The sequence below is a fragment of the Salmo trutta genome, chromosome 20 (genome assembly GCF_901001165.1).
Source record: "Salmo trutta chromosome 20, fSalTru1.1, whole genome shotgun sequence".
Classification (NCBI taxonomy): Eukaryota; Metazoa; Chordata; class Actinopteri; order Salmoniformes; family Salmonidae; genus Salmo; species Salmo trutta.
The window spans coordinates 13,944,764-13,957,906 of record NC_042976.1 but is presented as its reverse complement, the minus strand read 5'-3'; the positions used below and the strand labels follow the sequence as shown (position 1 = coordinate 13,957,906).

General features: G+C 41.5%; 1 protein-coding gene across 1 annotated transcript; it reads left to right on the top strand.

Moving 5' to 3' along the window:
* Nucleotides 1-4,708: 4,708 nt before the first annotated feature.
* Nucleotides 4,709-5,625, top strand: LOC115155335 (gamma-crystallin M3-like). Its single transcript, XM_029701905.1, has 3 exons — nt 4,709-4,785; nt 4,934-5,176; nt 5,308-5,625. Exons 1-3 carry the CDS (start codon nt 4,756-4,758, stop codon nt 5,581-5,583), a joined length of 549 nt encoding a protein of 182 aa, XP_029557765.1. The 5' UTR covers nt 4,709-4,755; the 3' UTR covers nt 5,584-5,625.
* Nucleotides 5,626-13,143: the final 7,518 nt, after the last annotated feature.

Sequence of the window (13,143 nt, the reverse complement as noted above, 5' to 3'; positions counted from 1 at the left end):
TATACTTAGGTTGGAATCATTAAAACTCATTTTTCTACCACTCCACAAATTCCAGAAAATTATGTCATGGCTTTAGATGCTTCTGATAGGCTAATTGACATTATTTGAGCCAATTGGAGGTGTACCTGTGGATGTATTTCAAGGCCTACCTTCAAACTCAGTGCCTCTTTGCTTGACAATATGGGAAAATCAAAATAAATCAGTCAAGACCTCAGAAAAGAAATTGTAGACCTCCACAAGTCTGGTTCATCCTTGGGAGCGATTTCAAAACGCCTGAAGGTACCACATTCATATGTACAAACAATAGTATGCAAGTATAAACACCATGGGACCACGCAGCCGTCATACCGCTCAGGAAGGAGATGCGTTCTGTCTCCTAGAGATGAACGTACTTGGGTGCGAAAAGTGCAAATCCATCCCAGAACAACAGCAAAGGACCTTGTGAAGATGCTGGAGGGAACAGGTACAAAAGTATCTATATCCACAGTCAAACGGGTCCTATATCAACATAACCTGAAAGGCCGCTCAACAAGGAAGAAGCCACTGCTCCAAAACCGCCATAAAAAAGCCAGACTACGGTTTGCAACTACATGTGGGGACAAAGATTGTACTTTTTGGAGAAATGTCCTCTGGTCTGATGAAACAAAAATATTACTTTTAGGCCATAATGACCATCGTTATGTTTGGATGAAAAAGGGGGAGGCTTGCAAGCCGAAGAACACCATCCCAACCGTGAAGCACGGGGGTGGCAGCATCATGTTGTGGGGGTGCTTTGCTGCAGGAGGGACTGGTGCACTTAACAAAATAGATGGCATCATGAGTGAGGAAAATTATGTGGATATATTGAAACAACATCTCAAGACATCAGTCAGGAAGTTAAAGCTTGGTCGCAAATGGGTCTTCCAAATGGACAATGACCCCAAGCATACTTCCAAAGTTTTGTCAAAATAGCTTAAAGACAACTAAGTCAAGGTATTGGAGTGGCCATCACAAAGCCCTGACCTCAATCCTATAGAAAATGTGTGGGCAGAACTGAAAAAGCTTGTGCGAGCAAGGAGGCCTACAAACATGATTCAGTTACACCAGCTCTGTCAGGAGGAATGGGCCAAAATTCACCCAACTTATTGTGGGAAGCTTGTGGAAGGCTACACGAAACGTTTGACCCAAGATAAACAATTTAAAGGCAATGCTACCAAATACTAATTGAGTGTATGTAAACTTCTGACCCACTGGGAATGTGATGAAAGAAATAAAAGCTGAAATAAATCATTCTCTTTACTATTATTCTGACATTTCACATTCTTAAAATAAAGTGGTGATCCTAACTGACCTAAGACAGGGAATTTTGACTAGGATTAAATGTCAGAAATTGTTAAAGACTGACTTTAAATGATTTGGCTAAGGTGTATGTAAACTTCCGACTTCAACTGTATGTGGATATGTGTATGTATGTATGTATATGGATATATATATATTTACCCCAAAAATTAATGGGGGATTGGAAATGATGCAGACAATTACATTGATGGAAGGAACAATCTATCCGCAATATTATATCCACCCCCTAATAATTTTTTTTAACATTTTTTTTTTAAATAATGATAATAATAAATATTAATTGTTTTTTGTTTTTTTCATTAAACTAAAGATTTTTACAAATATGTACTATTGTTGAAAGGGAAAATATGAAATCATAGATTGTTTATTGATATGTTACAAATCATAGATTTTTGTTGAATGGGAAAAATATTGAATCATATTTTCATTAAATTATTCATATTTATTTGTATTGTTTATTGGAAATATTTATGTATTTTATTACAAATCATTATCCTTGCTGGTTGAAAAATATACAGTAAAGTACAAATATTTGCACAAATATATCTTATTGCATTTTCTTCAAGAATTATATTTTTTGATGAATCTGTTTTTGATATTCCAGTTGGCCCTGTATTAGTTCTTGCTTAGTAAATAACACAATCTCCACATTCATCTCTAGGTATTTTGAATTACATCTTAGAAATGGAATGTCAAAACCAGCCTTTTAATGTTAGCTAGCTAGTTCTAGAGTTTTAAAATATATATATATTTCACCTTTTTTTAACCAGGTAGGCAAGTTGAGAACAAGTTCTCATTTACAACTGCGACCTGGCCAAGATAAAGCAAAGCAGTTCGACACATACAACAACACAGAGTTTCACATGGAATAAACAAACATACAGTCAATAATACAGTAGAAAAAGTCTATATACAGTGTATGCAAATGAGGTAGGATAAGGGAGGTAAGGCAATAAATAAGCCATGGTGGCAAAGTAATTACAATATAGCAATTAAACACTGGAATGGTAGATGTGCAGAAGATTAATGTGCAAGTAGAGATACTGGGGTGCAAAGGAGCAAGATAAATAAATAAATACAGTACTGGGATGAGGTAGTTGGATGGGATATTTACAGATGGACTATGTACAGGTGCAGTGATCTGTTAGCTGCTCTGACAGCTGGTGCTTAAAGCTAGTGAGGGAGATATGAGTCTCCAGCTTCAGTGATTTTTGCAGTTCTTCCAGTCATTGGCAGCAGAGAACTGGAAGGAAAGGCGGCCAAAGGAAGAATTGGCTTTGGGGGTGACCAGTGAGATATACCTGCTGGAGCCCATGCTATGGGTGGGTGCTGCTATGGTGACCAGTGAGCTGAGATAAGGTGGGGCTTTACCTAGCAGAGACTTGTAGATGACCTGGAGCCAGTGGGTTTGGCAACGAATATGAAGCGAGGGCCAGCCAACAAGAGCGTAGAGGTCGCAGTGTGGGAAGTATATGGGGCTTTGGTGACAAAACAGATGGCACTGTGATAGACTGCATCCAATTTGTTGAGTAGAGTGTTGGAGGCTATTTTGTAAATGACATCGCCGAAGTCGAGGATCGGTAGGATGGTCAGTTTTACAAGGGTATGTTTGGCAGCATGAGTGAAGGATGCTTTGTTGCGAAATAGGAAGCCGATTCTAGATTTAATTTTGGATTGGCGATGCTTAATGTGAGTTTGGAAGGAGAGTTTACAGTCTAACCAGACAACTAGGTATTTGTAGTTGTCCACATATTATAAGTCAGAACCTTCCAGAGTAGTGATGCTGGATGGGCGGGCAGGTGCGGGCAGCGATCGGTTGAAGAGCAAGCATTTAGTTGTATTTGTATTTAAGAGCAGTTAGAGGCCACAAAAGGAGAGTTGTATGGCATTGAAGCTCGTCAAGAGGTTTGTTAACACAGTGTCCAAAGAAGGGCCAGAGGTATACGGAATGGTGTCTCTCTGCATAGAGGTGGATCAGAGAATCAACAGCAGCAAGAGCAACATCATTGATGTATACAGAGAAGAGAGTCGGCCCGAGAATTGAACCCTGTGGCACCCCCATAGAGACTGCCAGAGGTCCGGACAACAGGCCCTCCGATTTGACACACTGAACTCTTTCAGAGAAGTAGTTGGTGAACCAGGCGAGGCAATCATTTGAGAAACCAAGGCTGTTGAGTCTGCCGATGAGAATGTAGTGATTGACCGAGTCCTTGGCCAGGTCGATGAATACGGCTGCACAGTAATGTCTCTTATCGATGGCGGTTATGATATCGTTTACGACCTTGTGAAGACATTGGTTAGCTAAAGCAGCCAGCGACTGCTTTAGTGATTACGTCACTGACATGGCAAACCCCTATCCTAACATTAGGCTTTTAATAAGGGTTTTTGATGTTATAAAAACTCAAGTCTTTGACATCCAGCTCGCCAGCATCCCGCATGGCATATTCTCAGTCCCAAGTTTTCAAATTACATTTAACTTGTTGGCACGACTACAATTTTTTAAATATATTTGTCTAATTGATATAGCTAGTTAGTTATGTGTGTTGTAATCTTCATTCTAATCAGGAAATATAATATGGTGTATCTCCTCAGTAAGTGAAACATAACTCTGAACTTTTAAACGCATGCAGAATCAGGGCTACCATACACCCATGGAATGGACATAAATTATGCTTGTGATGTACTTAACTAATCCTCATTCCACACAATGTGCTGTTTTCTAACCCAGTTAGTCACAATCTAGATACACTAACTGAGTAGTACTAATCAGGAACATTTTGAAACATTGTCGTCAAAAAAGGTTCATTTCATTCTCATTAAAATTCTCTTTAAATAAATGTTTTACTTTTCTGAACCATTATTTAACAGAGTTTCTCATAGAAAAGCTGATATTGACATGGTGGACATGGGATTCATATCTGATCCAGAAAAAAATTATATTGACAGAAAATACATCTATGGAGTCAGGTGATTCAATTTTAGCATTGAGTTACATTTAACACAAGAGTTACATTTAATTGACTTCACTGAATGAAAGAGATCACAAGGGAATATGAATCATATGTTGAAATATAATTAAAATTGTGTAACTGACTTGTAGACTCCACCCCACTCATATGCGTATATGTATGCAATGGTTTTCACTGACAGAGTCCATTGTTCCTTTGAAAGGTTTTGTGTTACCTGTTTCACAGTGAAAATAGGCTTTTATGTCTTTTTTGGGACCCGGTCACGTGGAAATATGACTACAGTACTTCAGCCCTCTACAGGCCTCTATACCCTGTTGCTAGGTCAGGGGTTTACACAATGGGTCTAACAGATTCTTTGGATTAGGTCAGGTATAAAAGTAAGGGTTACCACAGACAGGACATCAGTGCAGCAGTAGCAGCAGCAACAGCAGCAACTCAGTGACCAACAATGACCACCACCGGCATGAACATGGGAAGAGTAAGCATTTATTTTTATTTTATTCTAAAACACATTTTTCTCTATATTATCTTCATATCTTTACGTACAAAACTAAAATCCTCTTATATTTGTTGCATTTATTGAATTATATATTTAGAAATTATAAATAAATACATTGTGTTTTCAGGCCACCTTCTACGAGGACAGAAACTTCCAGGGCCGCTCTTATGAGTGCAGCTCCGACTGCCCTGATATTTCCTCCTACATGAGCAGGTGCCAATCCTGCAGGGTCCAGAGTGGATGCTTCATGGTGTACGAGCGCCCCAACTACATGGGAAACCAGTACTTCATGAAGAGGGGAGAGTACTCTGACTACCAGAGTATGATGGGAATGAGCGATGGTATCAGGTCCTGTCGCATGATCCCCATGGTAAAATATGATATTCAGGCAGCTGTAACAGCCCATAAATCCTTAATTAATCACACAAATCATATTTGAGCTATTCAGCAGTCTGGTGCATTCAGTAAATAATTCAACATGTTCTTATTTCCTCCTAACAGCACCGTGGAAACTACAGGATGAGGATCTACGAGAGGGAGAACTTCGGAGGTCAGATGCACGAGATGATGGACGACTGTGACTCCATCCAGGAGCGTTACCGTATGTCCGACTGCCAGTCCTGCAACGTGATGGACGGCCACTGGCTGATGTACGAGCAGCCCCACTTCAGAGGCAGGCAGATGTACATGAGGCCTGGAGAGTACAGGAGCTTCAGAGATATGGGCATGAGTGGCATGAAGTTTATGAGCATAAGGCGTATCACTGATATGTGTTAGATATCTCATATTGACCAAATAAAAGTGATTAGTAATCCGAAACAATTGAGTGTGCTACATTATTTCAATATTTTGGCGTTTTGTGTTTACATTTTTACCAGAAAGATATGCGTTATATTTATATTGTACTTCATACCATAAAACCTACTAAGTGCTGTTATGGGCATGACTTATTGACTGCCATAAAGCATTGAAATGAATGTCCTTAAGATGATAAAGAGAGATTTTGATGTTAACACTAATGAATTGGTCAACTTGTAGAGTGAACAAACTTAACTAATAATACTCCACAAACATCCCATCAACTCGTCTCCGATAAACGCTAATACGTATTAATACAGTTTACTTAAGCTTTTTTTCTATCTCATTTTGCAACTGCAGCAGAATAAGTAGAATGGTATCAAATACATCAAACACATGGTTTCCATGTGTTAAATGCCATTCCATTCGCTTCGTTCCAGCCGTTATAATGAGCCAATCATCCCCTCAGCAGTCTCCACTGTTGTGTACGGTAAAGGGACGGCTTTTTTACACAGACATTAAAACCAATCAGCAGGATTAAGACAATCAAGAAAAAAAGAAAAAAGATACAATTAATATAGAGAGACCAGTTTGATAAATTACCCTCTACAGCCACAATATTAAATAAAAATAAAATGTTATGTCACATGCGGCAAATACAACAGGTGTAGACTTTACCGTGAAATACGTACTTACGAACCCTTTCCCAACAGTGCAGAGTTCAAAAGTAAGAAACATTTGCTAAAAGGAAATAGTAACACAATAAAATAACAATCATGAGACTATATACAAGGAGTACTGGTACCGAGTCAATGTGCAGGGGTACAAGGTAGTTGAGGTAATTGAGGTAATACGTATAGGTGTGTGTGTATGTGTTGGAGTGCCAGTGTAGTATGTGTGAGTGTGTGAGTAGAGTCCAATGAGTGTGTGAGGAGAGTCCAGTGAGTGTGTGGGTAGAGTCCAGTAAGTGTATGGGTAGAGTCCAATGAGTGTGTGGGTAGAGTCCAGTAAGTGTTTGAGTAGAGTCCAATGAGTATGCATAGAGCCGGTGCAAGAAACTCAGTGCAAATAAAAAAGGGGGTCAATGCAAGTAGTCAGGGTAGCCATTTGATTAACAGTTCAGCAGTCTTATGGCTTGGGGTTAGAAGCTGTTCAGGAGGCTTTAGTTCCCAGACTTGGTGCTCCGGTACCACATGCCATGTGGTAGCAGCGAGAACAGTCTATGACTTTGGTGGCTGGTGTTTTTGACCATTTTTAGGGCCTTCCTCTGACACCGCCTAGTGTAGAGGTTCTGGATGGCAGGGAGCTCAGCCCCAGTGATTTACTAGGCCATACGCACTACCCTCTGTAGTGCCTTACAGTTGGATGCCAAGCAGTTGCCATATCAAGCGGTGATGCAGCCAGTCAAGATGCTCTCAATGGTGCAGCTATAGAACATTTTGAGGATCTGAGGGCCCATGCCAAATCTTTTCAGCCTCCTGAAGGGGAAGAGGCGTTGTCATACCCTCTTGACGACTGTGTTGGTGTGTTTGAACCATAATACAGTGCCTTCAGAAAATATGAATACCAATTGACTTATTCCATATTTTGTTGTGTTACATCCTGAATTCAAAATGGATAAAATATCAAATAATTGTCACCCAACTACACACAATACCCCAAAATGAATTTTTTGTTGTTGTTGAAAATGTGCATTATTTATTAAAAATGAAATACAGAAATACCAAATGTACATAAGTATTCACCTCTGAGTCAATACTTTGTAGAAGCACCTTTGGCAGCGATTACAGCTTTGAGTGGTCTTGGGTATGTCTGTATCAGCTTTGCACATCTGGATTTGGGGATTTTCTTCCATTCGTCCTTGCAGATTTTCTCAAGCTCTGTTAAGTTAGATGGGGAGTGGCGGTGAACAGCAATCTTCAAGTCTTTGCACAGATTTTGAAAGAGAGTCAACTCTGGGCTTTGACTGTGCCACTCATGGACTTTCACATTCTTGTTCTGAAGCCATTCCAGCGTTGCTTTGGCTGTATGCTTGGGGTCGTTGTCCTGTTGGAACATAAATCTTCTCCCAAGTCTAAAGTTGTTTGCATGTTCTCATCAAGGATCTGCCTGTTTTTCACTCCATTCATTGATCTCTCTGTCCTTACTAGTCTCCCAGTCCCTGCCGCTGAAAATAATCCATATTGCATGATGATGCCAGCATGAGTTTGGTCGGAGGGCCAGCTCTAGGCAGTCTGAGTAGTTCTATATTTTTTCAATTTCCCAGTGAAGTCAGAGGACAAAAATCAGTTAACCACCTAACTGAGGAACTCAATTTAACCTTGCGCAATACCCTAGATGCAGTTGCACCCCTAAAAACCAGAGCTCTGAAGCAAGCTTCCAGATAATTGGTTTGGAAATGGTGCCACACCAAACTGGAAGTCTTCCGACTAGCTTGGAAAGACAGTACCGTGCAGTATCGAAGAGCCCTCACTGCTGCTCGATCATCCTATTTTTCCAACCTATAGAGGAAAATAAGAACAATCCGAAATGTATTTTTGATACTGTCGCAAAGCTAACTAAAAAGCAGCCTTCCCCAAAAGAGGATGGCTTTCACTTCAGCAGTAATGAATTCATGAACTTCTTTGAGGAAAAGATCACTATCATTAGAAAGCAAATTACGGACTCCTCTTTAAATCTGCGTATTCCTCCAAAGCTCAGTTGTCCTGAGTCTGCACAACTCTGCCAGGACCTAGGATCAAGGGAGACACTAAAGTGTTTTAGTACTATATCTCTTGACACAATGATGAAAATAATCATGGCCTCTAAACCTTCAAGCTGCATACTGGACCCTATTCCAACTAAACTACTGAAAGAGCTGCTTCCTGTGCTTTGCCCTCTTATTTTGAACATAATAAACGGCTCTCTATCCACCGGATGTGTGCCAAACTCACTAAAAGTGGCAGTAATAAAGCCTCTCTTGAAAAAGCCTAACCTTGACCCAGAAAATATAAAAAACCATCGGCCTATATCGAATCTCCCATTCCTCTCAAAAATTTTAGAAAAAGCTGTTGCTCAGCAACTCACTGCCTTCCTGAAGACAAACAATGTATACAAAATGCTTCAGTCTGGTTTTAGACCCCATCATAGCACTGAGACTGCATTTGTGAAGGTGGTAAATGACCTTTAAATGGCGTCAGACCGAGGCTCTGCATCTGTCCTCGTGCTCCTAGATCTTAGTGCTGCTTTTGATACCATCGATAACCACATTCTTTTGGAGAGATTGGAAACCCAAATTGATCTACACGGACAAGTTCTGGCCTGGTTTAGATCTTATCTGTCGGAAAGATATCAGTTTGTCTCTGTGAATGGTTTGTCCTCTGACAAATCAACTGTAAATTTCAGTGTTCCTCAAGTTTCCGTTTTAGGACCATTATTGTTTTCACTATATATTTTACCTCTTTGGGATGTCATTTCGAAAACATAATGTTAACTTTCACTGTTATGCAGATGACACACAGCTGTACATTTCATTTCAAAATTGCCCTCGCTAGAAGCCTGTGTTTCAGACATAAGGAAGTGGATGGCTGCAAACTTTATACTTTTAAACTCAGACAAAACAGAGATGCTTGTTCTAGGTCCCAAGAAACAAAGAGACCTTCTGTTGAATCTGACAATTAATCTTGATGGTTGTACAGTCGTCTCAAATAAAACTGTGAAGGACCTCGACGTTACTCTGAACCCTGATCTCTCTTTTGACGAACATATCAAGACTGTTTCAAGGACAGCTTTTTTACATCTCCGTAACATTTCAAAAATCAGAAACTTTCTGTCCAAAAATGATGCAGAAAAATGTATCCATGCTTTTGTTACTTCTAGGTTAGACTACTGCAATGCTGTACTTTCCGGCTACCCGGATAAAGCACTAAATAAACTTCAGTTAGTGCTAAATACGGCTGCTAGAATCCTGACTAGAACCAAAAAATTTGATCATATTACTCCAGTTGTCTGCCTACCCATGTGAGAGACGCAGACTCGGTCTCAACATTTAAGTCTTTATTGAACACTCATCTATTCAGTAGGTCCTATGATTGAGTGTAGTCTGGCCCAGGAGTGTGAAGGTGAACGGAAAGGCTGGAGCAACGAACCACCATTGCTGTCTCTGCCTGGCCGGTTCCCCTCTCTCCACTGGGATTCTCTGCCTCTAACCCTATTACGGGGGGCTGAGTCACTGGCTTCCTGGTGCTCTTCCATGCCGTCCCTAGGAGGGGTGCGTCACTTGAGTGGGTTGAGTCACTGACGTGGTCTTCCTGTCTGGGTTGGCGCCCCCCCTTGGGTTGTGCAGTGGCAGAGATCTTTGTGGGCTATACTCGGCCTTGTCTCATGATGGTAAATTGGTGGTTGAAGATATCCCTCTAGTGGTGTGGGGGCTGTGCTTTGGCAAAGTGGGTGGGGTTATATCCTACCTGTTTGGCCCTGTCCGGGGGTATCATCAGATGGGGCCACAGTGTCTCCTGACCCCTCCTGTCTCAGCCTCCAGTATTTATGCTGCAGTAGTTTATGTGTCGGGGGGCTAGGGTCAGTCTGTTATATCTGGAGTATTTCTCCTGTCTTATCCGGTGTCCTGTGTGAATTTAAGTATGCTCTCTCTAATTTTCTCTTTCTCTCTTTCTTTCTTTCTCTCTCTCGGGGGACCTGAGCCCTAGGACCATGCCTCAGGACTACCTGGCATGATGACTCCTTGCTGTCCCCAGTCCACCTGGCCGTGCTGCTCCTCCAGTTTCAACTGTTCTGCCTGCGGCTATGGAACCCTGACCTGTTCACCGGACATGCTACCTGTCCCAGACCTGCTGTTTTCAACTCTCTAGAGACAGCAGGTCTGGGAGGGGAGAGCTTGAACATTTTTGTGAAGACACTTGCCAGCTGGTCAGCGCATTATCTGAGTACGCGTCCTGGTAATCCGTCTGGCCCTGAGGCCTTGTGAATGTTAACCTGTTTAAAAGTCTTACTCATATTGGCTACGGAGAGCGTGATCACACAGTCGTCCGGAACAGCTGATGCTCTCATGCATGCTTCAGAGTTGCTAGTCTCGAAGCAAGCATAGAAATCAGTTAGCTCGTCTGGTAGGCTCGCTTTACTGGGCAGTTCGCTGCTTGGTTTCCCGGGATAGTTTGCATCCTCATACGAGCGTCAGAGCCAGTGTAGTAGGATTTGATCTTAGTCCTGTATTGACGCTTTGCCTGTTTGAGGGTTCGTCGTAGAGCGTATCGGGATTTCTTATAAGTATCCGGATTAGTGTCCCGCTCCTTGAAAGTGGCAGCTCTAGCCTAAAGGCTCAGTGGGGATGTTGCCTGTGTAAGCGATGTGAAATGGCTAGCTAGTTAGCGGTGGTGCGCGCTAATAGCGTTTCAATCGGTGACGTCACTCGCTCTGAGACCTGAAGTAGTTGTTCTCCTTGCTCGGCAAGGGCTTTTGTGGCGGGATGGGTAACGATGCTTCGTGGGTGTCAGTTGTTGATGTGTGCAGAGGGTCTCTGGTTCAAGCCCAGGTTGGGGCGAGGAGAGGGAAGGAAGCAACACTGTTACATTGATGCTGTTGATCCGGATCACTGGTTGCTGCGAAAAAAGGGGGGGGGAGTGTGACCGATGTGAAATGGCTAGTTAGTTAGCGGTGGTGTGCGCTAATAGCGTTTCAATTGGGTGACGTCACTCGCTCTGCGACCTTAAGTAGTTGTTCCCCTTGCTCTGCAAGGGCTGTGGCTTTTGTGGCGTGATGGGTAACGATGCTTCGTGGGTGTCAGTTGTTGATGTGTTCAAGCCCAGGTTGGGGTGAGGAGAGGGACGGAAGCTAAACTGTTACACCTGTAATCCATGGCTTCTGGTTGGGATATGTACTGTACATACGGTTACTATGGGGACAATGTCGTCGATGTATTTCTTTCTATTTATTTTTTAATAGATTTTTTTTTATTAACCTAGTGAAAAAAAAATGCTATTTTTGTTTTTACAGCTTTTTTGTTACTTAAACATGCAATTTACATATTTACATTTTACATATAAGATGCACTTATTAAGGAAGCCGATGATGGATGTGGTAAACTCCTCAATGACATCGGATGAATCCGGTGGTCAACCAAATACCAGGGGGGCAACTTTCACTGGGGACAGGGGGGGACATGTCCCCCCCACATTAGGAAATTGCATTTTTGTTTCCCCCAGGTTTATCATTGGAATGTGACACAAAATGAGGCAACGGTGTGCTTTAGGACCATGCGAATGCCTCCGAGCGGTCGGGTAGGCTATTATGTCCCCCCACTTCTAAAACCAAAGTTGCGCCCCTGCCAAATACAAACACGCTAAGAATGTGTAGCTCAAATATCTATGTAAATCATGCATTGATAGAAGTCAATGATAGAATTGTGTGAAAATGTTTGATCCATGTCATCAAGTTGTGATTCAGCCCTCAGTTGAGAAAATGTACCCACAACGCTGGAAACCAGCAGCTTTGATGAGTCACAGATAGTGACTTAGTCATAGATAGTGACCTCCCTCGTCTCTCCCCTCATCTCATGTTTGAAAAAAGCTAGGTGTGCCCACAAGAGGATTGTTAAGATGATAGGTTGTACATGACTGGCAGACAGGTCAGGAGCCAACAGAAGCATACTTTGCTTGAAACAGGTGCTTCCCTCAGAACATGTGAAACGTAGACACTCCTCTTTACCGGCCGTTGACATTGGGGATGTTTTGGCCATTTGTAGGCATGTGGGTACTTTGAAAAAGTAACTATGAAAATGTTGTAAGTATCAAAATGTTGATGGTTGGTTTAACATACTGTAGGACCTTTGTCAAAGGTATACGAAAATAAATTGAAGACTCATAAATGCATTTTAAAACAGTGTTTTTTACACTGCTGCTACTCACTGTTTATTATCTATGGATAGTCACTTTACCCCTACATACATGTACAAATGACCTCAATTACCTCGACTAACCTGTACCTCGCACATTGACTTGGTATACCCCCTGTTATTGTTATTTTATAGAGTTGCTTTTTTTTTACTTCAGTTTATTTAGTCAATATTTTCTTAACTCTATTTTCTTAAAACTGGGCTTGTAAGTAAGCATTCACGGTAAGATCTACACCTGTTGTAGTCGGCGCGTGTGACAAATAAAAATGTATTTGATTTGAGTTTCTGAAGTACAGTATAGCATTTGTCCCCCCAAAAAAATACAATAAAAAAAAATAGGACTGCTATTAAAACAGACATGACAGGGACTCATTTCAGAATGCCATTCCTGAAATCGAAGACCATTTGGCCTAAAACTACATGTGAGCATCTAAATTAACCTCAACATTGCTTTTAAGGCAGAAAATTCTCATTTGTCCCCACTTTTGACTGTACATAATAATGCTTTCCCGTCTGTGGTGACAAACAGTGGGAGCAACCATTGCATAACATACAGCTGACTCATGTGTTTCATACAATGGAACCAGAGATTCTTTGGATGTCACATCAGGTATAAAACAAGCTGCAGACCGGCATAGCTATAGCATCGCTCA